The 27,298-nt window shown below is 37.7% G+C and overlaps 2 protein-coding genes across 10 annotated transcripts in view; both read right to left on the bottom strand.

Annotated features, from left to right (window-relative positions):
• Window positions 1-1,427: 1,427 nt before the first annotated feature.
• LOC121873154 (CTD nuclear envelope phosphatase 1-like) lies at window positions 1,428-12,543 on the bottom strand. The gene is made up of 6 exons (XM_042376475.1): window positions 12,264-12,543; window positions 9,219-9,285; window positions 8,850-9,040; window positions 8,330-8,558; window positions 7,295-7,447; window positions 1,428-4,669 (listed from the first exon to the last, which is right to left on the bottom strand). Exons 1-5 carry the CDS (start codon window positions 12,360-12,362, stop codon window positions 7,302-7,304), a joined length of 732 nt encoding a protein of 243 aa, XP_042232409.1. The 5' UTR covers window positions 12,363-12,543; the 3' UTR covers window positions 1,428-4,669; window positions 7,295-7,301.
• Window positions 12,544-16,253: 3,710 nt separating this feature from the next.
• The window catches only part of LOC121873093 (la-related protein 4-like), a 59,020-nt gene continuing 47,975 nt past the window's right edge, over window positions 16,254-27,298 (bottom strand). For 8 of the 9 annotated variants that reach the window (XM_042376427.1, XM_042376434.1, XM_042376450.1 and 5 more), the window contains 8 exons: window positions 26,873-27,163; window positions 25,969-26,108; window positions 24,677-25,504; window positions 24,200-24,432; window positions 22,725-23,553; window positions 21,878-21,971; window positions 21,466-21,607; window positions 16,254-20,506 (listed from right to left, as the gene is read on the bottom strand). In XM_042376427.1, coding sequence (XP_042232361.1) covers window positions 20,367-20,506; window positions 21,466-21,607; window positions 21,878-21,971; window positions 22,725-23,553; window positions 24,200-24,432; window positions 24,677-25,504; window positions 25,969-26,108; window positions 26,873-27,163 — 2,697 coding nt within the window. In that variant the 3' untranslated portion in view covers window positions 16,254-20,366. The remainder of the gene's footprint in view (window positions 20,507-21,465; window positions 21,608-21,877; window positions 21,972-22,724; window positions 23,554-24,199; window positions 24,433-24,676; window positions 25,505-25,968; window positions 26,109-26,872; window positions 27,164-27,298) is intronic. The other variant, XM_042376421.1, reaches the window with a different exon arrangement.

Genomic DNA, 27,298 nt, shown 5'->3' with positions numbered 1-27,298 from the left:
GAGAAGTCACCCCATGGTGCCATTTCACCCATAAAATTTTAGCTCTCTGGTTTAATTCAAGATTATTTTCTTTAAATCAACGCTGCACTGCATTATATATTGTCAATATATAAAATATATTTCAAAATGACCAATAATTTGCTTGGAAACACAGAAAAAAAGCGTTTAGTTGAAGAGAGTCTCAAGCAAGATGTTACCTCCAGTGAAAACAGAGAGAGACTGACGCCTGTTTGCTGTGTTAAGAGGCTGGATGCCGCGCATTAAACTAGTCACTTTACCTTCAATTTTGTTCAATAATTGTTAAAATGACTAAAAAATTGAATATTAAACTTTTAAAATTATTGAATAGTATAAACTTCTTGATATTTACAAAAATAGTAAGGAATTTAAGCCCTAGAACCGATTAATGTATTGGCGGACTGATACTAAAGCTGGTTGCCCGGTCAGTGCAAGCGAAAACATGTTGAGGTCGGTTCGTAAGAAGTTCGTTAAGCGAATTTTTTTTCGTTAACCGAATTGAAGATCCTTATGGAAGGCAGTTCGTTAATCGAAATTACGTTAACCGAGGTGTTCGTTAAACGAGGGGTCACTGTAACACTTGAAGAGAAGCTCGATGTTATCAATCTCAAAATCACCCTTCTCCCCCATCAAGTTACATTCATATTTTTTCAAGGTAGTGTTACATTTACTGTATGATTTCATTATTAGATATGAATGTAACATTTATTTAGACTGTGCTATCCTTTGTGTTAGGCTAAGTACTAAATTTTTTCGATTTCGAGTAATCTGCACCTAACCCTATTTTCTCCATAAGCCCTGTTATTTCTATTACGCGATTTTCTATAACACGATATTTTACAAGAACACAATTATCGCGTTATAGCAGAACTACCTGTACACTGATAAACAAGATTTAGGCTAGGAAAAATTTCACAGTTTGCTCCCTCCTTCAGTTTGTACCAAAAATTTGCAAATACAACATTATCTCTAGGTCAATCTCGGCCTAAATCATACAACCAGGCTTTGGGTTCAGTCCCTCCACCAGGCACAAGTGATGCAAAGGAGGGCAACTACAATATATTTCCCAATATTGTCAACAAAACTCTTTTGTTATCCTTCAAAACACTGAACAAGAATTGAAATTGTGTTAACACTCAAAATATTAAAATGATACCAGTTTTTACTACAAGTTTTAAGTTCCAATAAGAATTGAAGAGGTAACTCCTAAAGCCAAGTACCTACAATTTATCTACACAGCAATGAAATAAAAATACAGTATAGACATTATCGGTACAAAAGAAACAGACTAATCAAGCATCACTAGAGTACAGTATAATAAGACTTACAACCTAGTGTATACATCACTCAAGAGAAGATGTCCATTTGGTAGTCTTGCAAAACACAAATGTATAAATAAGACTCAAACAAATTCACACCAAATATTATTTTCCATTAGCTACTGACAAACAACAATGTATAACACCCACCCACACATGTATGTCATCCAAATAGAAGTCTGCTACTATTAAGCTTTAATCAGCCACAAATTTACTGCCAAATGAGAAAATTTAACTACCCTTCCCTAGGTTAGCTCCAATGAACACTAGATTATTAAGACTCAGTTATTTTGTATACCATAATTACTACATAACTGTTGTTCTAAATGCCGTTGTTTGAATTTTTACAAAGCTAAATTTAATAAAAATCTATACACACACACACAGACCATTCAATGTTTCAGCTTGCCTATTATGAAGAGTTTAACACAATTTACCTTGGCTAGGATACAGGTAATTAATTTTATTTAATCAAATAAAATAATAACTTCTTCTAGAGCCTCATCACTTTTGTTAATGTTTAATTAGTTCCTTCACACACACATACACACACCTTGGCCAGTTTGTCACAATGGCAATAAAGCAGGAGTTGGCAGAACCCCAAAGACTAAAATAGCGAAATACCAAACCTCTAATTTGCATCAAGCAATCTAAATCAAGTAAGTAACTCTCAAAAGCAATATTTACCTCTATAAAAAATCAAACAGAACAAAGGATCAGAACAAGATTAATATTCAATCAGCTTGGCCTGCTCAAGAAAGGTGTGGCTACTGTATCACCTTTCACTAGACACCCAAAGTAAGACTCATGCTTCACCAGGAGCCATGCAGCATTAGGAATGGGCAGCTGAGCGCCATACATTTAACCCCTTCGCTACGTTGTATAAAATATATGATACAACTACCAATTATGATGGAGGCATTCTGTAGAATTCTTATTAATGTTAGCACTTTCTAATGTAGAGTATATTTTCTTAACATATTTATAACAATGTCCAATATCATTCATCACATCTTAAGAATTATTCCCTAAGAATGTTTTTTTTTTTTTTTGCAAAATGTTAACTTTGTTAATAAATAAAAACAATGCCATCTTAATTTCTTCTCCCTTATGTTATTTAATTCCTCACCATACATTTGTGCTGGACTTATGTTCCTCACCATTATTACAGTATTAACTGGTTTTGATATACTGTATATCATACAAAAATTGATCATGGTATGGTGGGATGTGTAACCCATCAGGGACAGAAGGTGGGTGTAGTCTTAACTATTGCCACCAAAATAGCTGAATACTGTATTATTAATAATAGCTGGTGTTTTCTTTCTCAAAAGTGCCAGTATTTCTAGAGAATACACTAGTGCTTAAAACACTACAAAGTCAAAGACCTGAGAATAAAAAAAATACTGTACTGTACTTTACTACAATAAATGATCACAAAAAGTGAGTTTGAATTCTGTCATTCATATACTGTACCCTAAGTTTCAATACTTCCTAAACCCTGTAACTCTCCATCAGTGTATCCTGTTCAGGATCAATAGCTTTAAAAAAAAAAGAAAGGCCTCAAGTTGTTTCTTATTGGCCTCCGCAGAAGTCAGCTGCTTCATGGATGCAGGCAACCAATTGTACAATCTAGGTGTTGTATAGGAAAAGGATCAGGCAGTAAAAGTACATTCCCTTACTGCTCTCGGCTCCTCAAGGTGTGAAGGATCATCACTACTATGCAAAATCATTTAAGAATGTAGTAGTGGAATTAGTAGGTTGGCCAAATACTTAGGCTCAAAAACATTAGGTTGGCTGAAGAATATTGTATATGTTCTAAATTTCATATATGTCAATAGAATTGAAAGAACATTTTTTTACACCGCGGGTATGTTAACGAGGCGAAGGAGTTAAAGTAAGTTATTTGAGGCCTTTATCAACATCCTCGCTTTCAAATTGGATTTGTACTATCCTAACAAACACCCCATATATTTATAGATCCTACAGACATCACCAACAACTTTCCATGAGAGATGCAATCATGGGCTGTCGACAGCTGATTAAGTCTTGGCAACTCCTAACTTAAATTTTTCAAAACTACTGTCCTGCCTTATTACGTCAACCTACACTCTATGCCCTTGCCATACCTCCCAACATCAGCGCACACTGTCTTGGACACAACCTCCCCACCACCACCACCACAACAAAAAAAGGCTGAAGAACAACAAAAGGACCCTGTGCCTACATACACAACTACATATTTACAAACACACAAACACACTTTCTTACAACCCAAATTCAAATGGGGGAAACCTTTGTACCTTTATGTGTTAATGGGTCATCTCTGTGTAGCCCTTCTAAGAGTAAGGGTCTGTCAGAAGTCCTTTAAACACCGTCTCACAGTTATCAATCATGTAAAAGAGAGCTCTGAATCAATTGTTACACACCTAATGAGTTAGGGCTTTTATGTCAATGTAAGTGGGACAAAAAGTTATTTCTACATTGCAGACCAGAGAATTCCAACTCCACATTACACAGAAGAGCTCTAAGCCTGTTAGTCATGAAGACTGAGCTCTCCAGTCAATGATACACAAAGACAGCAGAGATCTATGTCAATGATGCATGCAAAATACAGCCCTCAAATCAATGAAATATGAAGACAATGAAGTCCTCAGTCAATCACATACAAACACATGAACTCCCAGTCAATGATAAACAGAGATGAATGCTTACAGTTGATCTACACAGCAGACAACAAGAACTCCAAGTCAATAATGTACATTAAACAATAGAGCTCAGGGTCCATGAGAACATACAACATAGCTCTTAAGCCCAAGTTGCACTCAGACAAGAATTCTAATACCTGTACCACATTCTACCCAAAACAGCTCTAAGCTCACTTTTCATATTGAAGAGCTCTTAGCCCATGTTCTACACAGACAACAGAGCTTTAAGCCCATGTTACTTGACCCAGTTATGTTCTAAGCTTGGAATAAACAAAATTTAAATGTTCAATGTTTTTCAATATAATTTACATATATCCTCTAGCTAAACATTATTCTATATAAAAATGTGTTCAAGCACTATAAAGGTTAAATTAATCTATTGTCAGGGGAAAAAAAATTGTTTAGGTGACACTCAGTTCTACCGAGAAGCCACCCACTAGACCGTTCACTACACTAGCGACAATTTTACTCAAGATCTTGCCACTCGCACCAATGGGAGGGGGGAGGGGAGGAGGGGGAGGGGGCAAGTCAAGGCTTCTCAAAAACCCTGACATACCCCTGAGACCAATAAAGGTGGCCGGTAGTAACTTGTAGAGCCACAGCCACACAATACAAACTATAACCCTGAAAAGGAAAGCAAAATTTAAATAATAATTAGATAAAATATCTTGAGCAAACTGCAATAGCAGTTTCTCCATTTTAATTAATACAGTATTCATATGACATCTTTCTTTCACAACTACAATATCCCGAGAAATGAGGGGCAAATGAGCTACACGAGTCACTAAAATGATGATACAAATATTGTACTACAGTAGTACTGAACCTAACTACCCTCACTTAAAATGTGTCTTGATTATATCGTTCTCACTCCTTACTTCAGCAAAGGGCTCAGAGGTTTTAAAGAAGCTCAGATTTAAGGGGTTCAGGACTAATGCAGTGCCAATCATTAAATAAATTGAGCAAGCTATAAATACTCAAGTAATGAAATGACTACAGGAAAGTTTAAAGATTTACCAAGGTCAAGTTAATAAATTTTAATAATCAGAAAAATATGAGTAAGATTCAGAAATAAGATGTGAAAGAAGTGTCATGCAGTGCTTGGATCAAGGTTTACAATCAACTTTCTTCACTAAGATCCAAATGATCAGAATTCTGTAAAATAGAACTACAATAACTAGAATAATGTCATAAATGAATTCTAGACCTGACAGTTGATCTTTCTAATGCCATACAGTGTGTGGATGCTGCCATGATAATTCAATCGCCCATTCTTGTTTAACATAATGCCTTCTTTACGGGGGTGTTATAGGAGACTTGTGGGAATGGGCAACAACTGGAAGGCTGTGACAGTTGGGGTAATGCATATGCAAACTATATCTACGACAGTAGTTTTACTTGCCACATCAAATAAGCAATCAGAACCCACAGCAAATCCCATTAAAGTTCACGGACCATAATTCCAGAGGTGCATCTCAGCATTGGTCGAACTTGGACAGGCAACAACTTTTATACCTGCCCCCGAGACTCAACAACACAAGCTATGTGTTAATCCGTCCATGATAGAGAGGCCTGGGACCACACCTCACTCACTTGAGTGAGTGAGGTCCTGTGACACCAGACCACATGGTGTCCCCATGATGCTACGACACCACGTAGTGAATGCGTTGCTACAGCATCATGTGGGGTTCCTCATAACACCATCTATGAGGGAATTACTACACCACGTGATACCCCTCATAACACCATCTGTGAGGGAATTACTACACCACGTCAAGCCCCTCATAACACCATATGTGAGGGAGTTACTACACCATGTGATGTCCCTCATAACATCATCTGTGAGGAGGTTACTACACTAGGTGTCTGCTGTTTAACACCAAGCGCACAAGATCTACGTGACCTCCACTGTAAACATTAATCTGTATGTTCACTATGTTCCTTTACCTTTCTCTAATGAAGGCTTTTGTTAAACCACCAATGTACGTAATATGTCATTTATGTCCAATTTATATTTTCAGCCTTCGGGCTGCAGAACTTTTTCAATAAACCGTTAATTATTATTTTTATTATTATGAAGAACATGCAAAACAAATTTGATACCTCTATCATTATTAGATACTGAAGTATATCACTTAAAAATATCAACACACACACACTTTATGATTCTTATATCCCCTAACCTCTCAAATTGGAGTTATAGAAATGAAAATGTTAGACCAGAAAATAATTGCAGTAAAACACAGTGGAGGAAAATTTTGAAAGTTGAAGGTTCTGTGTGTGTGTGAGGTTTGGAGCAGCAGTTAGATTGATTTTCATCACATCTACGATGTAAACCTGTTGAACAAAGTTTCAAAGATTTACAGGATAGATATATTGCATTAATAATGTACATATCTAGATGAAAAATAATAAACACAAATGTAATGTACAGTACCACAAAAAAATATCGCTAGACGAAATGCTTTGAAATGATCCCAAGTGCATCATAAGTGGGTACGCCTGCTCGCCGCATCAGCAACAGCTAGAGATGGGAGTAGGACTGGGGGAAGGCATCGTCCTTGTATGGCATACTAGATACTTCTATATAACAAGAAATCCATTAAGCTATATTAATGTATGTATCGTTCAGGTTAGAAGCAAGACATCATAACCGGGAATAAAACAGACTTCAAAATAAACATTTCACCATTCTGTGGTTATACTAACGGAATTTCTTCATATCGAGTTTCACAATATGTCTACTTATGTTGTCCACAATTTGCCTGATTTATGAAGTGACTAAGCAAATAGTACTTGATATTAGTGTGAACAGCTATAGTAATATACAATATATCAGTCTACATGGGACCTGCCAAGTTACTGGCATGTAAATTTCATTTGTTTAACAATGAAAAAAGGTTTCAAATCAAAGGACTTGCAGGCAAATGACCCCCTCCCCCCGTCCAAGTATAGCAAGATATTTGTGGTTGTAAGTTTCAGTGTGGCACCAAGTGTTTCATGGCACCTAACCTATGGTGATACTGTGGGTCTGCTCTCCCCAGTTCACCGTGGTATCTTAACATTACGTATACCTTCGTCTTGAAGGGCAATGATAGCAACTCTCAAAAACACGTTGAGTAACATTGTTCGGAAAACCTTGAGTCACATCGACCCCATGGCTAACCAAACTTTTTGGGGGGACTGTACATTGCATTAAAATCATGATTTCTTTAATGATTAATTCCTAGGAATGTATTATCATCTTACCTGAGTGCTACCATAAGCGGTGAAGGTGTAGGTTTCGAGACAAAACGGAACGCACATCAGCTGTAAAGCGGAGTGCGTCTAACACGGGCAGCAAGTTGAGCAGGGACGTGTCCAGGGGATCACTGAACCACGATTTAATGGGAACTGCATTATCTGCAAACAAGAAAGTGGAATGGTCATATGTATTCATGATAATCTTCCACTGTTTGCCTCATAATCTTTTAAAAGGCACTCCAGTCTGTACACTCATAAACAGTGTGCCCGTATGTTTTTAAATCACCTTTATATGCATTTTCTTAAAATTATGGCTTTATTTACTTTATAAACATTTAGTTTTAAATGCCATGAATTTTCATCAAATTTCATACATAGGTATTACGGTACTTTATGTGCTGACATAAGAAAAGCCTTCATAAAGCTTGAAATCACAACAGTAAAGAAGTTATTGTTATAATACAGAATTATGTACAGTAGGGGACAAAAGTTCGCTTTCCATGATGAAACTGAGTCACGGGAATGAGTCTCCAAACTGACTTAACCTGACTGTTTCATCTCATTTGGGGTCGATGCTGCTTCATTTTGAGCAGGAGTGAACTTGTGACCCCAACTGTACCTTAAGTGATACTGACTACATTATGAATTAAGGCTGTCCATGTAAGTCCACTATACACACACACACCTCATTGTACATCTCTCCCATTCTATCAACTTGTGCCTTTATTGGAAATCTACTTACTCACTCACTCATTTTCAATCTCTCTTCAAAATATATAACTCTCCTTTAGGTCTGGTTAACAGCACTGTCCCATTATCATACAGGAATTGTAACAACTTCAAGTCCTCATATCTGCTAGATTCTGCTGTCACCTTTTCACACTTCCATTTCTCCAATCACGAAGGCATTATGCAACCAAGGTGATATAACACACCCCAAATGCACTTTAAACCACAGAAACACAAATCTCCTGTGTATCTAACAAATTACCATACCAGCCATGCTTCCTGACTTAATAATACAGTATTTCCATCTCTCACCTGGATATTGCCTATACGCTCCTGGTGAATTATCTAGAATGAATATAGAAGCTAAGTCAGGACATATTGCAGCGAGATCCTTCGTGTAACTTCCATAGTCAAGCGTACAGTGCTGACGGTAATATCGTCGCCGCAAAATACCACGACCACCGTCCAACTTGTCTGCAACTGCTGCTCCATATATTTCCATACTAGCGGTGAACACCACGAGGTCATACCACTGTGACACCTGAAAACGTGGAAATTACAAACATCAAAAAAGGTAAAACTTATACATAAATAGATGTAATGATAGAAATATAACAATAGGAAACCTGGTTGGGGTTGTTGTTGACAGTGAAGTTTGTAATAATGTCTCTATTACAGTACAGTACTTGTATGACTAATTTAAGAGTTCCACGAGTCACATGAGACACTACTACTGTACTAGAATTGGGAAATGAACGAACAAGCAAATAACATGCCATCACTATAGGGGCTGATGCATAAAGCTTAAACCAATAAACTATACTGTACTTACTATATCCAAAAAAAAGTCAACGTGCGGTCGTTTATGCACAAAGAAGCGCACTGGATGCCGGTCTATAGTAACCTTCAACACAAAATCTGGCGGAGTACCGGGCTTCACCATTTGCCGAATAACACCGTCATGATGAGAATGAATGAGGGTCTCATCCAAGTCTAAGACTAAAACCTTCCGCTTCACCAGACCTAAGGAAGAAAAACAGAATGAAGCACACCTCTCATTATGTATATAAAATATATATACAAGATATAAATAAATACATAAAATGACAAGCCAATTAAGTTAATATGATCAGTCATATCCTCAAGGCTGACATTTAAGACTCAGACAACAAGAATAAAAATACAACTACCCAGTACTCACTGAGCCGATGTTTGGAGAGTGGGGAAAGCGGCAACACCTCATATTTGACTGGCTGGTACTGCAAAACCTGTTGGCAATCATTCAGTTTTAGTAGTGACACTGGCACAAAGAGTGAGAAAGAACGAGATAAATAGCACTTATCCTTCACCTTCATATCACATTCCTGAAGGACATTTCTTGTCATGAAGGTACAGTCCACCCCCCCCCCCAAAAGATAAAGGTATCGTTAGATTTTCCATCGCGACAATTTGAAACACTATAGACATCATAGGTTGGTACTCCTGCTTGCCATATCAGCAACTGATGGAGATGTGGGTAGGATTGGGGGTTGAGAATTATCCTTGTATGGCATACTAAATATTTCTATATAACAAGAAATCCATTAAGCTATATTAATGTATGTATCGTTCTGGTTAGAAGCAAGACATATGTAAACCAGCCACTGACTGATGATTACATCATAACCAGGAATAAGAGGCTTCAAAATAAACATTTCACCATTCTGTGGTTATACTAACGGAGTTTCTTCATATCGAGTTTCACAATATGTCTACTTATGTTGTCCACAATTTGTCTGATTTATGAAGAGTGACTAAGCAAATAGTACTTGATATTAGTGTGAACAGCTATAGTAATATACAATATATCAGTCTACATGGGGACTGTCCTGTTACTGGTATGTAAATTGAATTTGATTAACAATGAACTAAGGTTTCAAATCAAGGGACTTGCAAGACATTTGTGGTTGTAAGTTTCAGTGTGGCACCAGTTGTTTCATGGCACCTAACCTATGGTGATACTGTGGGTTCACTCAACCCAGTTCACCGTGCTATCTCAGCGTTACGTATACCTTCGTCTTGAAGGGTAATGATAGCACCTCTCACATCTTGTGATGTCTCCCCAATAATTCCTCACTCCATTAGATGTAAGATCCCGTTGATGAGTGGCATGGCGTTGGTGTCCACTTATGACATCTGCTCCGAGTCACGTAATATATGATTTGAAGCCTCGGAGGATTAACATCGTTCAAAAGAATACTCTTTCATGCTCAAAGGTCACAGATGTAGAACTACCAACCTTTCAGAAACAGGTTAAATAACAATGCTTGGAAAGCCTCGAAACACATTGACCCCAAGACTAATTATACCTGTTTGGGGACATTGTACAATACCCTAAAAAGGCTAAGAGCTGATAAGACATGCTGAGAATAAACATATACAGTGGTCCCTCGGTTAACGAGCACAATTCGTTCTAGAAGGTTGCTCGTTAACCGAAAAATTTGTTAACCGAAACCATTGTTTCAATGGGTTTTTGGGTAATTGGTTCCAGCTCACCGAAAATTGCCTAAAGTCAACAAAAAAGGTAGTAAAGTACATTTACTTTGAGGTGTGTATGTAGAAGGCTCCTGGATGATGATGATGATGGGAATTAGAATGGGGGTGGAGGAGAAGGGAGAAGAGAAGGCATTGGGGTGGAAGAGAAGTCTCCCCATGGTGCCATTTCACCCATAAAATTTTAGTTCACTTGGTGTAATTCAAGATTATTTTCTTTAAATCAACACTGCACTGCATTATATATTGTCAATATGTAAAATAAATTTCAAAATGACCAATAATTTGACTGGAAACAGAAAAAAAGCATTTATGTTGAAGAGAGTCTGAAGCAAGATGTTACCTCCACTGAAAAGACATAGAGACTGACGCCTGTATGGTGTGTTGACAGGCTGCTTGGCACGCTAAAAACAAGTTTCCCTGTACCTAAATTATGTTAAATAATTGTTAAAATGACTAAAAAATTTAATATAAGACTTAAAATCGAATGTTGCATATTAGATGGATGGATTTCAAGTTTTTTGCCCAGTGTTACCAGTTTGTTTTCTCGGGGTTTTGATTAGAATGTTTATCTTCATACACAAAAATGCTATACACCTTTATTAAATTAATAAAAATTAACATTGAACTATTCTTTTAGTCATACTGAAAAGAACCACATAGCATTAAGTACTTCTGTTTTAGGTAAAATTATAGTTTGGGTCATCCCTGTATTTAGATATCCAAACAACGTGATTTCTGACAGATATGAATGTCCAAAGTTCAAAACACATACAAAAACATAGGAAAAACATAACTTGGATATCTAACCTAACCTAATTTAATTTCCAAGATTCCCCAGATGACCAAAAGTAAAACAATACCTTGTTTTATATCCGTCATTCGTTATGATTGAAGCAGTAGACAGGAATCCTAGATTACTGAATTCAGTCACTTGTAGACTTAACCTAACACTGTTTACATGTCACCAAACTGAGAAAGCTAGGATCAGCATCATCAAACAGAACAGAATACTGGACAAATAACAGAATTAAGTAAAATGTCCACAACCGGACAAATAACCACTTCAAAAAATAAAAAAAGTAATTTTATTTATTTTAATTCACATTCAGGTTTGCATTCTTTATATGACAAGTGAAGGTAAAACAGTAAGCCAGAATTAAAGTGGTGACCCTATAATTGTATATTGACCTTTCAAATGCCAGTAAACAGAGGCAGAGGGGAGATCAATCAATCATTTTCATCTCATTAAACAGGGAACTTATCTTAAATCACAAAATATATCAAAACTTTTACATTACTCTTCAAAACTGGTTATTAAATTGGTAAAACCCATCTGTAGTATTAACGAGTTTATTTTTATTATTATGACTGACTTGTTGTGATGGAAGTCAGTGACCACAACAACAATAATAATACAATACTAAGATTAATGCTGTAGGTGTCTGTTGTGAATATTCTTTAGAGATCTACGGACATAAACTAAACTATGTAAAATTCATTAGCCAATTAATCCAAATCTTTCCTTTCTACTGAAGTCTTCGAGCCTTGCCAAGATTTACCCGTTGATCACATTTGCCCTAACTGAGGCTACCTTAACTCTCCCTGGCCTTACATCACGGAAATTAATATAATTAGTGGGATGAGGATGATGTGGTGGTGTGAGGAGGAGGTAGAAAGGTGAGGTACGAGATAGAGGGAGAGAGATACTCACAGTTCTAGCTTGTTTACGGAGAACATAGCAAACGAAACTCCAGATCTTCTGAGCCAGGAGCAGGAACGCACGAAGGCCCATTTGTAGTTGCTTATACATTGGTGACGTTGTTCTTGTGTCGTCTCTGATCAGCACAAGGAAGGTGCACACCAGAACTGTGGCGAGACGGGGGGCACACACCGATTAAACCCCAGTATTTACATCATTAAGGGTAAAACTTGGCGTCACACCGCCTCCATCGACCCACTCCTGATCAACTCTCGTAACTCCGCCGCTCGCCGACAGATGCCGCTAACTCTGACAAATTCTCAAACTTGGTTATTAAGTACTGGGTAAATAAGTAATTATTTTATATTATTTAATCTCATTGTACCGGTAGTATCATTTTATAATACTAATTATGATTAATTTCTTCGATAATCTAACTTATTTGAGGTTATAACTCATGTTTTGTCTTTACTCCGATCAGTTCAAATCTTGTAAATATCCACGTCCTTCCATAAAGAATTAAATACGGTTTCCCTAATATTTTCTGGCACTAAAAGATTTCTCGTTAACAGTTTATATATAATATATATATATATTATATATATATATATGTATATATATATATATATATATATATATATATATATATAATATATATATATATATAATAAATATATATATATATTAAATATATATATATATATATATATATATATATATATATATATATATATATATATATATATATGTGTGTATATATATATATATATATATTTATTTTATGTATATATATATATATATATATATATATATATATATATATATATATATATATATATATATATATATATATATATATATATATATATATATATATATATATATATTTTTTTTTTCAGACAACTTGTAGTTCTCCGGAAGACAGCTTGTGTACAGATAGGGAGGTTACTGTAGTGTGTGGGTGAGTGATCTGTATACAATTTATATACAGTAGACACCATTGTGTGTTGAGGGTTTGGGGGACGACTGCACCAATGAAAATGATCATGTTTTTTGTACTTGTGTCTGTATATTAGCGCATGGGCGTATGCTATTTGTCATTTACTTTTAATTATTAAATTTTATTTACCATTTCTACCACTACTCGGTTTACTAGCCGTTCGAACGGTCAGCTGTTCTTTATTATGACCTACATCGTCCAGCGTTATTATAGGATACCCTGAAATAAAAAAAAGTTATATTTGGTAGGGTCACACTGTTCTCACAACTGACCCGGGCTTCAACTTGGGACATATGACGAAGACAACCACAAATTACCCTTTTGTTGAAGTTTTCTTATGGTATGGAACGTTGCATCGGCATAAAATATAATGTAGATTTTTGTATTGCAACTGGAGCCACGGATATGAAATGAAAATATCTAAATTAATCACCCATCATTTGGCTCCGCCTAGTTGGTCATATTCACCTGTGAAGGCGCGATTTTTAATGTGATAAAGTTAATATATTTCTTGTTAATTCTTTCAGATTTTAGCCTGACTTACTTTTAGTTCCGATTCCTGAATTTTACGCTCATACGTATTTAATAATTTACTTACACTGCAATCTTAATTTTCGATTGTCAGAATAAATCTTCCAAAAATTGATCGTTCGCATAACCCAGCCAAATTAAAAAAGTAGCCAACTTCCGTGGTCACTGGATATATCTACCCACCCATGCCTTAACCGGAGACTCGAGCCCTGGACAATTTTGCGATGCATATTTTCCTACTCCACACTATCACCCTAAGACGTTTCTAACATGTATAATTACAGTATATGACTTGGTTAAATATATTTCAGGTTATTTGAAGTTTATATAAAAGCTATTAACTGTTAATTAACAAAGTCCACTGCATGTCTCGTAGACCAAAATGTTTGTAAAAAAAATGCGACAAGCTATCCATAATAATAAATGGAGAAGTATCTCGTTATTAGTTATTTTAAAATAGAAGATGCAGGTATGCATATTTATTATACCAGTAACTCAGTTTATATAGTTCAATAAAGTACTCATTATTCACCTTAATCTGGAAATACATGGACATGGTCGAATCGTATTTTGTCGACCACGGATACTTGGGCGAGGGAAATCCCATTGTATTTTGTTTCCCCCAAATCTGATCATTTCTGTCTGAAAGGAGATATGACACCCCCTCCCCACAAAAAGCCAACAATAGTGCTTGTTCAAACTTACTTTCAACTGTACAGGGTATTCCGAAGAAAAAAACGGTAATACGCACGTAACAGCCTTGACGGCTTTCCTTGGTTAAGTTGCCGTGCTATTTACCATTGGCATTTACCTGCAGTAGCAGCACACATGGAACGATACTCACCGTATGTCTTCGTTGTGTATATTCATGTTCAACTGTATTTTTTCCATTATACGGCTGTATGACAAGTTCTCAAGAATAAAAAAAATAACGTAATTGCTTACATGATCATAATGTGTCTAACTTAAGATGTTGCAAATTTTTGGGACAATAGAGTACTTACTTATATTCCATTGGCGTGTACATGTGTTCTGTTCAATGCAGCCTATCACTTCTGCACTATCTTAGGGAAGCGGGAATTGGTGAATAAGTCAGCTATATCTCTTGAGGTATGGTACAGTACAATATTTGCTAACAGACGCCACACAACCGTCAGTGACTCAGTTGAAAGTTTCCAGTTGCCACACTGTAATGATACTAGCAGCTATAATTAAGGTGGGATACTACAACCTGAAATAAGGGATGTGTTTTGAAATGAAGGATTGAGTTTACGGCTAAATAAATAAAAGCTCTTATTCAGAGGGATAAAAATAACAGAAAATTCCACCCCAAACCAAAGTTACAAAAAGAATAAAGGGTTCAATGCAATTACCTGTACAGTCGTGCTGTACTCCCAATTACCCCAATTTTTTAAGGAAAAACATTATTTTTGGATGTACTAAATTTTTTACACAAAATTACAATTGACATTGATTGCATGATGAATTTCAGGCTCAAAGCCAAGCACTGGAAACAATTAAGAGTTGAGGGTTTTTTTGGCCATTGTCTTGATATTCATTTTGCCCAAATCTTAATACAGGTATACTCCTGAACACTAAACGATTCGAGATCAGTTTACAATCCGATAGTGTCATCTAAATATGGATTAAATTAAATTTAACTTTGTAAATACAGTACTTTATAGTATTCACAGCTTTCAAATGTTTTATATTTTTTCCAGCTTTGAAGTGCTACAATTCATTAGTGTCCAGCTAATAGTTACTTGGAATTATACCTCTAATTTTCAACAAAATTACAGTACAGATGAAGAGGCTCGTACTTTGGTTAATTCCCAGTAAAGTATTGGTTTAGTTCCTCAAAATGTGTAGTACAGTAATGTTTGTTCCTTGTTGGCATAATAGACATTTGTTGCCAAGACCTTGAAGCCTCATGGTGTTAGCAAAGTGTCACTCTGATCCTGGTGTTGGACTTTGAGTACAGGTACCAAGTTTGTTTCTTTCTTACTGTGCTGAGCCACTTCCTCTGGTTATTGAATGTCTATTTAAATGTATGTACAGATATATTGTGACAGGCACCTTTGCACATACTGTAATACCCCAACAGTAAAGAATATCTCACCCAATAACTTACAAGGACTTCAGGGGAGCTTTATAAATGCCCATCTCTAAAAGTACTCTGTAAATTTTCAATTCTTAAGTACATTAAATAGGGTTTCAACAAGGGTTCAACACCAAAGAAGGACAAGTCACACTATATTTTGATGAGTTGGTCACTTTTTACCAGAACATCAGGCATCCATCCTTCCCAGGTATGGAATAACTATATTTTCACAAAAGTTTTTATATAATACAGGAGCTTTAGTGAAATTGCTGAGTAAATCTATGGACAGCTCACACATACACAGCCAATAAATTTTTTTTTACAACACAAAAATACATTTGGTAAAAAGGCTGATTAAAAAGTTCTTCACTGAAAACCACATGCGAAATTTATTTGTCAAATTAAATTTTTAACAGAAACAAGGAGGTTGTTTTGTGTTGAGCGAGTGAGAGAAAGATAGTGATGACGTAGTGACAGCATTGGAAGTGTTCTTACAGACTACTACTTTTTATACCCTGGCTTACTCCTTCACAAAGTCTGTCCAGAGAATCACTCGAGGAGATGGTGGAGTTTTATACATCTGTAGTATCAAGTTTAAATACATGTTGAGATCGCGTTCATACACACACACACTTCATACATCTTGCATATTGGCATCAATGTTATGTATAACCACTTTGAACAAAAAATGAACAAGGCGCACAGAATATCAGGATTATTAACATCATTTGAGAGCAAATATTACATCATGATAATGATGACAATACAATTACCTCCATATCAGCTGATGGAGCATAAACGGGAAGCTTCCACATGGCTACCTCACCAAAATACAGTGGAATCATAGTGAAACATTACACGACCAAGTTACAAGAAGTTCGTGGATATCGTCTACCACTGACAAGTAGCAGGACTAACATCCAAACCTGGGAGTGGAAATAATCTCATAATACACATATTCAAAACATAAGCATAAATATTATCCTTGCAACACAGATCAGCACCTAGAATCAGTGAGACAGACATCACCCGAACAGCAACCTTGGGTGCTCACGATGCTCATTCACTGCCATCTGACGGTCGGAGTTCCTGAGTTCCTGTGATGCTCACAATGGTTGGTGTCTAAGAGAATGCATCTATCATATCACTAGGGGGACAGAAAGAACTTCATACAATGGTATCCTATATCCCTGTGTACCGTGAGTTTTGTGTGGTAACACCAGCATATTTACTGCTCTACTAGTGTAAGGTGAACTATTTTCTAAAACTGTTATTTTTTTCCCACCTTCTGAGAGCCGAGATACCATCTAGCACAAGTGTATAGGGGGTAGCTCTCAAATCCATCTTCATACTCGATTTTCGAGATTTCGTGTATCACCACGGGTACTGTCCTTGCAAATTTAATCAATCGCCAGAGTTCTTCACATAAATATATTGCAAACAAATGCAGAATGCTACTTTAGTAGAATTTAAAGTTTCTAAGGAGTGAGAAGTCATATCAGCATTGAAGATAATAATTCGAGATAAAATAGTAGATGCACTACTGAAAGTCTGCTGATGCCTCAACTTTCTATGTGCCTCCCAGAGGGCTACAGTTTGTAAAATTTGCATTACAAGGATCTTGAAAACAATATATTGATTATAAATCTATTCTGAATAAAATTGCACCAAAGAATAAATACCCAACCCGAGCTGAATTACATAAATTAAATATTTTGACCCTCGGAAAAAGGGGGGAGGAGGGGGCTCACATAAATTCATCTAAAGAATGTGCCTTGATGATTAATTCCAGTATTGACTGTATGTGACTAAGACATGAAAAACTCAGGTAATAAATTAATAAGGCTTATTTTCCCTGCTAAAAATCATGAGAATGGACACATGGACCTTTGCTCCATTTCACTCAATCGCACGTTTGGGACAGGTCGAACCCTCTTACCAGATTCATCTCTCGGCAGCAAACTTCAAATAAGTATCTTTACTTATGCTAAAGATGAAAGAGGGGAGAAGTTACCTCATTAGATATTCTTATTAAAATATAAACATTTGAAAATCATCAGACTAAACACAATTTCAGGACCAAACAAAGTATCAATGATAATTCTGGATACACAGAGTAACCAGAAACTGAAACCTACGTGATCTTTTAAGTCTTAAACAATAAATGGAGTGAAATATAGTGGCAGTAATGAGTAGTAAAAACACAAGGTGTAGATACGTTAAGTAATTCATGACAACTTTACTTGGGAGGAAACTTGACAGTGCTCGTACCATTGCTAGGCAACTTGAACATACTGGCCGCACCACATGTTACAAGGACCTGTATTCACATGTACATTCCAAGAATAATGAAATTGTGTAAATACAGATTCAAGCTTCATGAGAAGAAGCAACAATTTCCATAAATTTAGAGGTGCAACAGAAGCTGACAGAACCTTGTTAAGTTAAAATTATCAATAAACTTTTAACTGTGTTGATATCTAAACAACCATACAATTACTGTCACCCTCCACTGACCTACAGATCTATAAATGCCTTGGTAATGTGTCAGTGTTAACAATAGACAACCAAACTTGATGCAAATACAAACTACAATATACATTTGAAAACTATTTCAATTCAAACCAATCACAGTCTCCTCCTCAATAACATTAAGGTGTGGCCGTCACTCGGTACATCAAACATGCATCAGTAAAGCTCATGTGCTCACACGCTGGGATCAAAGCTATTAATTGGCCAAAGGTTGACTGACCACCCCTTTATATCAGATCAACATTAAATAAAAATTGTCTTTTGTCGCTGGCTCCGTCTCATTCTATACTCTATAGGGATATTACGTATTAAATTTTGCAAGCATTTTACCTGCCAAGCTTTACTGTCTCTTGGGCTAAGCTTTATGCCCACTGGCCAATAAGCAATTTGAGACAAGAGCACAACTATCTGCAATTACAACGGCAAATGGAAAATATGGAAGCCATGACTTTGTAATAAAATCTTTACTATCCAACATTAATATAGACAACCAAATCTCTGGTAGTGTAAATGCTTCTGTAACAAGAGCACTTTTATAAATGAAAATGCACTCGAGATTGTGTATTGTACAACACAGAATCAAGCTCAGGATAGTCCACCAAGACACACCACCAGGCAGTCACTCACTCCCGTATACCAAGTTAACAGTATAATGTACTTCATAAAACCAAACCCTAGTTTAGGGTCACTACAGGTATGGACATAATTCACTTCTGTACAAGTCCTGTTCTCATGATTATTTCCACAGACATCAAGATCTGACACAAAATGAGTCCAGCTGCAGGACACGGGCCATCCAAAGATAAACACTCCCTAAACGACCAACTAGCAACACATTTATTGTCACACATCTGCCAATGTAGCAGTTATTCCATTACATTAACACTTAAACCACTGAATAATGAGTGATAACGCACTCCTTATGTTCAATTTATCACTTGCATATCACCAAAGGCCCACTTGAGAACCCAATGGTAAATGTTCCCTGACCTGTTATATCCCCCAGAGATTTGTCTTAAATAGCGTTTGTCACTGGCACACACTCACAACCTGGGTCGCTGTGGGGACAAATGGCAGGGGCAAAAGGTTATTCCCCTGGGACAGTCCGTACCCTCACAATGTTTCTCGTTATGTATAACACCCCTCTTTTTCCTTTACACGGAGCAAGTATACTTCTCATACTTTGAAGAAACTTGTTCCTTGGGTCACAGCCAAAATATGGGAGGCGCCAATAATGCAACCATAGATTTGTTGTTCGCGACAATACTCGTCAGCAAGGAGAGGTCGATGGTCACAATTTCAGCTTAAGTGTAGAATCCTCACTTCAGCATCAATGAGAAGCCAGTGTTCAAGACAACTAAAATTTCCCATAGAGTACTGTTCTGTTCACATCTTTTTTTTATTTTTTTTTGATTCAGCCACAAGCTAGACAAGCACTCACATATACACATTAAGTGAATTAGCCACATAGTTTCTAGGGTGTGACTTTCCAATTTTTCAATAATGTACAGTACAAGGCTATCATAGTCAAAAATAAACTCTCAACTGTACAGGTAAGCAGGATTGCCCCACGTTTGGCACCGGTCACACACTCTCCAGTTGGGCAAATTGCATACAGTAAACAGCACGGTCATGTCGTCAATATGTACACAAAATGGCAGACAGCGTAGGCACTGGAGAAGGATGATGCAGCCATATACACTGCAGCAGCAGAACTGGGCAATTAGTGGGGTGTAGGATCACCAGGCTGGGGACACATCACACAAGTGCACCGTTCAGTAGCTGCCGGAGGACACCACCAACAATGCAGTTACACCTTCTTTGTAATGTGTTGGTATGTGTATAGGACAAGGCAGAACCAGCCAGGGTGCTTATTATGTCTTGTGGTCCCTGGCTGTAGTCCCCTAGCCTGGTGGGCAGCCTCTGTCTCAGGTGTTCACTTTCAATGGCTTCATTTGGGTGACTTAGGTCTGGCAGAATCCCGGGGCCTAAACGAAGTGGTGCCCCTATCTGTGGACAAGCGATTTTCCCGTGGAGGTCCGTCCCTCCTCATGGGCCTGCCGTCTCGCTCACGGGATATCAAAACTTTCTCTGCAAAATATGTTTGTATTACAAAAAGAAGAGATAGTGTAACTTAACTCTTGGTAAATATAAATAGAAAACCCAAAACATGTGTGGTGCCTGGACAAACAAGAAGAGTAACCAGTGATTACCCCCAAAGAAATAACCCAAAATACACTTACAAACACACCTGTATATTTCACCCTGTTTGTTCTGATCCCACATTGATAGTTTGATTATTATCCAGTGCCTATCCTTACATAGCATCTCTTCTCTTGCCTTAATAGATGGAAACATTGCAAGGTTGAAGAAAGCTCAAGAGTTGACGACAAACTAATTATTTGACTGTGTAAATGTGTTCAAATATCTAGAACAGTGGTTCTCAAATCATGAGTTGTGATGACCCAGCAAAGTTATGTCCTTTGCCTGTTTTTTATTTACACTCTCTAGGTCACCAGTAAACAATGGAAGCCTCCAACCAAACTATTTATTGGTAGTAGTACCTTGCTATTAAATTGAGAACCACTGAATTCTAAAGCACTGGTTGTGCTTCCAGCTGGCTGTAAAAAAACTCGACAACCACACCTTAAGCTAAATATAAAACTCCAGATATTTAAACATAATAAATTGTATTAGTAAATTATATTGCAAGATCGACTGATTATATATGATTACAGGAATTATCTGGTAAGCTGGCCATTGAGTTACCTGTATGAAACAGTACAAGGCATTTAAAATATAATTAAAGCAGTCATAACAGTATTAATAAAAAACTACAATTCGGTAACTGAACACTCCCTCCATCTAACTCACTACACATTTTCCTGAGTAGTTCCCACACCTGGAACTGTGATAACCATGCTTATACCTGGAATTCCCAATATGAAAATTGTTCAGGCAGATCTCACACAAAAGTAAAAATCCACTAATACTCCTTCTACATCTTCAAAATTATAACAATTAGGTAAGATGTATGTGTGTGCACTAACCTTGTGGCTTCTGTTGTGGTCTTGTGCTAAGTCTCTGCTTCTTGATCTTTTCCTGTTCATCCTTCTCTTTAACCTCAGCTGCCAACCTCTCCATGTCATCCTTTGATGCCCAGGCCATTTCTGCCCAGCTGGTTTTGTGCTCCTTTAAGTTAGAAATAGGTTTACTACATCATATAAGTACAGTACTATAATTCGGGTTAGAGGATATCCAATAACACAACTAGTGTGAATGATTGCTGCCTTTCCTATCCTGTCAATTACTGTGGAAAAGTCATCCCTGAAAAAGTTTAGCACAGGAACAGAGAATTAGCAGACTAACTTTCATGTATATATAGCCATCATGTTTGTAGAAAGCCACCAAGTTAATTTGAAAATCATGAGATATTATATGAAGCAAGAGAACGTGACTTACCCCATCGTTGTTATTTAAAGGTTGAGTTGTTGTTACTTTTGTTTCTTCTACACAGCTTTCTTCACTACTGCTTTTGGTGTCTGTCTTTTGTGGTCTGCAAGAGGAGTCGTCATTTAAATAATGTGGACATGAACTTAACCTTAAACTCTACCACGGTCTTACAATTACTCCTCATAAATAACAGTCGTCTACCAAGAGTCTGTACATATGTCTTTTCCCCAAGAGCCCTTTGATGAATTGGTACAGTATAGACACTTGAGAAGCACCAAGACAGTTATCCTTAGAAAACATTTATACAAGTTATAATTCCTAGAACAATTCATCCATCAGTTATCTTTATTTCTCTCTCCCAAGGGGAACACAACCCTCTTATGGGAGGATGGGTAATGGGGGAATTGAAAGGCATGACATGTAAACAAACACACTCATACACAAACCCCAAAATACACACACACACACACACAGTCCCAAGTGCTAAGCCATCACATCTGAAAGCCAATATTAAGTATACTATGCCACTTTGTCTTATTTTAAATATATTGATTCTTCTGGTCCCAACTAAATAGATGAATTTATCAATAAGATACAGGGACAATAAACATAAAACAATTTATAAAGAATGCACATGAATCTGAACAATAATCAGTCATAGAAGCTCTACTAAAAGTGCATGTCCACAAATTATCCAATCCATTCTGAAACCTCAAGAACAAACAGCGCACGAGTCTAAGTCAACACTCTCCTCCAACTATACAGTATTTGAGAAAATGACCATTGCTAATACTGTATCATAAGATGGTAACAACCTACACCTGTAAATATCAAAACTTGGAATAAGACATCTTACTTTGGTGAAGAAGGGGGCGAAGAGTCCCCATTGACCAGATGCTGTGTCCTTGTGTCACGTGATTCTGGTCTCTCCCACTGGTCGCGGTTCATCTCTCTATGACAACGTGGTTCCTTGGGGCCTTTGGTGATCCAACCATCGGCATCCACCTTTTCCTCTTTCCACGGTCTCGATGTCACGGGTCTATTTTCCTTTCCCGTGCGAAGGTTATTTTCTCTCAATGGTCTGTGGTCACGGTCTCTGCCCCCAGTATTTCTCGCAGAGTCCCTCTGGTAGTCTCTGGGATGATCCCGAACACCGTCTCTTCTGTCACGAGGGCCTCCGCTAGAACCTGGGCGTCGGTCATCACGGACCCCACGTTGATCCCGCGGTCCCGGTTTCGCATCAACTTTATTAGCACTACTGCTGTTGCTGCTAACACTTGAGTTCCCTAAAGTTGTTGAAGATATTGAAGTGGGTGCTGCTGTAGGAGCAGATGAGGTGTTAGACGAAGTGTTTAGAGCCATGCTGGTAGCATCCACAGAGTTGGATGGTAATGTGGTTGACGTACTAGGAGCCTGACTAGCTTGATTAGCTGCTGCAAGTGCCTGAAGAGACGTGACAGTGGGTGATGCAGTAACTGTTGAGGATGGTGAGGGAGAATTACTGCTTGTTGGAGTAAAAGGTTCAAGAGGAAGCTCTTTATCGCGATGAGAGGACTGGGATGTTGGCCGTGGCTTTGCCGTCCCCTTCATCACATCAGAGAACCGCTGGGTGTCACTCCCCCAGGCTGATGGTATAGGTTCTGGTGGTCGCTTCTCTTCTGTTACTGGCACTTGCTCATCAGAACCTACAACGAAGTACAATATCACATACTGTAATATAGACTATACCTCCATCAAATGTTGTCACTATGAAACAACAACAAATTTCTAAATACCTAAAGCCTGTTTAAAAATCAAGATCTTTGTTATCCACATTTACATAATTTATACAAAAATATGAAAACTTGTATTTACTGTATCAAAGATTAAACTTTGTTAAAAATAAAAATGTGTATATATATATATATATATATATATATATATATATATATATATATATATATATATATATATATATATATATATATATATATATATATATATATATATATATATATATATATATATTATATATATATATAGTAGCTGCATTTTCTCAAAAAGCTTATAAAAGTACCTTTTGACAAAGGATCAACACCTGACTAAACATTCTGCTACAAAACCAATTTTGACCTATTCAGTGATTACACCAAGTTCCTCAACTGAAGACCAGAGTAAACAGATGTGGAAATGGCCTTGATAACAGCCGTATTACTCGTAGCACAAGTACAGTAGATGACAAGTCTATGGAAATAAATTTTTCCCAGTGACAATAATTATGTTACACCTTCCATACCAAGAGCAATAACAATTAAATAAATTATAATCCTATGCAAAATGAACTTTACTTACTTGGTAGTGGTGGAAAAGCTGCAGCCTCTAAATCAAATTGAGGTGGTGGTGGCGGTGGTGGCGCGACCTCCTGATGGTTACCTCCCGGCTTGCTGCTGTCCATGTTGGGCGGCTGAGACAGACCCCCACGCTGGGGCATGCCTCCCCGTCCGCTGCCGCTCATTGCTATTTCTTCTTCCCGTCGTGGGCGCCGTCGTATTCCTCGAGACCTGTGATGGTACCAGTTCTCAAAACTGGGCATACAGTGACACTTTTAATATGGTTTACAATCATCACACTTTCATTAAAACTTAAAACAAACTTTCAAATATAACTTAAAACAAAATCTAACTAAAAACAAACTTTTACCACCTTACTAGAAATTAAACAACTTTCACAACATAAGAAAAATAATAGTAAACTTTCTAACACACAAAAGAAAAACGTGAGAACAAAACATAAGACTGGTAATAGTAGGTTCACAAGTACAATACTCACAACTGTCTTGGTGGCTGAGGGTCCCTTGTCATGTGATGAGGATGATGGTGATGATAGTGGTCATTTCCGTAATTGTTGCGGTGAGGTGGAGGACCTAGAGGCTGCTGCATGTGCTGATACTGATGATGTCGATGGGGTGGTGGCGGTTGTTGATGTTGTGAGGGGGGATGTATTTGTTGGTGTAGGGGAGGTTGTGAGGTACTACTGGTCGTGGTAACCGTAGAGGAAATAGCTGGTGACGAGGACGAAGCAGTGGGTGGAGGTGGTGTCTCGGTGGTTGATGAATTGAGCATAGAGGTACTGGAGGAAGAAGGGGCGGCAGTACTTGTGGCCGTCTGCCCTAAGGACTGTGTTGACACTGGAAGAGTGCTAGAGCTACTAGATGCCTTTGACACAGTTACCACTTCCTTCTTTTCGATATTATGGATCACAGGTGTAGCTGACACCATGGGTGGGCTGAATGATGTATATAGATTGGATTGACTAGCTATTGAAAAGTCACTATGAGCAAAGCTGTCATGATTGTTTCCACCAGGAGCAGCTGATAATGATGCAGGAGGTTGGGGTGGTGGAGGTGGTGGTGGTGGTGGGGGAGGAGTAGGGGCACCAGTGGTGGGGGGAGGAGGCTGGCTGACACGGTGTGATGACTGTGAAGGGGACTGAGAGGCCTGAGGTCTGTGATGACTGGGGTGAGGTCTCTGGTTGGGATGATAATGACCAGGATGGCTACCATGGTTACTGCTACCTCCGCTGTTACCCAGACCAGCCCCACTATTGTGCCGACTGTCACCTTTGTCATAGCGTCCACCATCGCGATGCTTCGAGTTTCTGTCATTGAGAGAAGATAAAAAATAACAATCACAATATTTATTCACCAAAAAAATTTGGATAGGAAGGGGGCAGCAGCTCCACTTTTAATGCCAAAATGCCGCTTTTCTATCTACCAATAGTTTCATCCATAAAGGGTAAACGGAGTACAGTACTATACAAAACTCAAACAAAAAACACACAGTATCTACAAGTAAAAAGAATTAGAAACTTCTGGTTGGCTGCTGAGAGTCTTACAACCACCACTCTCTCTACAACTTGTTTAGTGATTCTTTTAAGAGGTAAGAGTACCCCCACTTACCCATTCATTCAGTCCAGAAGATATTAACACACATTAATTGCATTGTTTGACCATTTTTTCTTCACTCCAGGAGGCTGTTTCAAGCATCTGGTGCCAGAATTATAAGCTACACAAGCTCTCCTCTCACTGACTGCTTTAACGAATTCAAAACAACACTACTTACCTTCTGCTATTGGGGTATCTAATGTTGTGATTAGTAGGAGGTTTGAAGGCAGCTTGTGGTGAGAGACCATTAAACTGCAGAAAGCTATTGATGTCATAGAAACCCCCTGGAGGTGTCCACTGCATCATGTTGGGATAAAACTGAAACACGACACAATATATCAAATTAAAGGAACTATAAATTATACCTTTTAATGCAAAGCTCAAAGTAGATTGTTCTTTTCATAACTAACCTCTGTAGCTACACCATATTTCCCAAATCTTGCTACTTTATCCATACTCTATATCCATTGTAACATGCTCAAGGGGTTAACAAACATTGGGGCAAGGAAGGAAGTTGACGGGCACTCACTCGGTACATAATTCAAAAAGCTTACACACTAATGTCACTAAAACACGTCACTTGGCAGCATATTATTCCCCTGCCTAGTTCCATATACAAGTGTATCAATCTGGCAACTCCTTCTGCCACGCACCCCAGCAGTGGAGGATGAATGGATAATGAGAGTGCAATGTTTTCTGTATTTTACCATTTGACACTTGGGTTAACAATATCAATACCACGAACACACCCGCAACCAGATGAGTCAGGGTACGTCAGTTCGGAGACTTGTTCCCGTGACTCGCTTTCACCACGGAGAGCAAACTCTTGCCCGAGATTGTACCTACAACCACGGTTGTACTTTTGTATTTATAAATATTTCTCCAACTGAACATCAAAACCTCAACCACTATTGTTTTTTTCCCTTCCAGCATCAGTGATGTTTCCATTATCAAATTCCTAGACTATGACATACAACCTAATTCATTTGTAGTAAAATAGTGTATACAGATAAACATAGCCAATAAAAATTATTCACCACATTAAACCTTCATTATTGAGATAATACTAATAAAATACTCACAAAGGCAGTGGGCATGGGCGTTGTAGGTGTGGTGTAGGAATACGAGTAAGTGTTGGCATTGGCAGACGACGGTGTGGGATACATGAACCTCTGGTTTCCTGGATTGTTGAAATTGCTAGAGGAAGCAGGAGTGCCAGGTCCACTTTGGAGACCTGCTGAACCTGGAGTAGATGGTGGAGCTGTGCCTTCCTTCCCTTCACCTGCTCCTTTATTCCCATATGACGGTAATACTGATAGGCAACCAAGTCTTGAAATTGGCTTTGTCTTTATTCTGGCAAGGATAGGCTTATCCTGAAAAGTACAAGCAAAATTACAACTTCATATCTTAGACATGAGTATGCATCTAAGTCTCTTATTCTTCAAACAAAATTTAATGACAACATTATCCTCTCCGGTATCCAGGCTTCAGAAACACAGAACATTACT

This window comes from Homarus americanus, unplaced genomic scaffold (genome assembly GCF_018991925.1).
Source record: "Homarus americanus isolate GMGI-L3 unplaced genomic scaffold, GMGI_Hamer_2.0 scaffold55640, whole genome shotgun sequence".
NCBI classification, from domain to species: Eukaryota; Metazoa; Arthropoda; class Malacostraca; order Decapoda; family Nephropidae; genus Homarus; species Homarus americanus.
The sequence above is the reverse complement of the archived record's forward strand: the minus strand, read 5'-3'. Positions and strand labels throughout refer to the sequence as shown.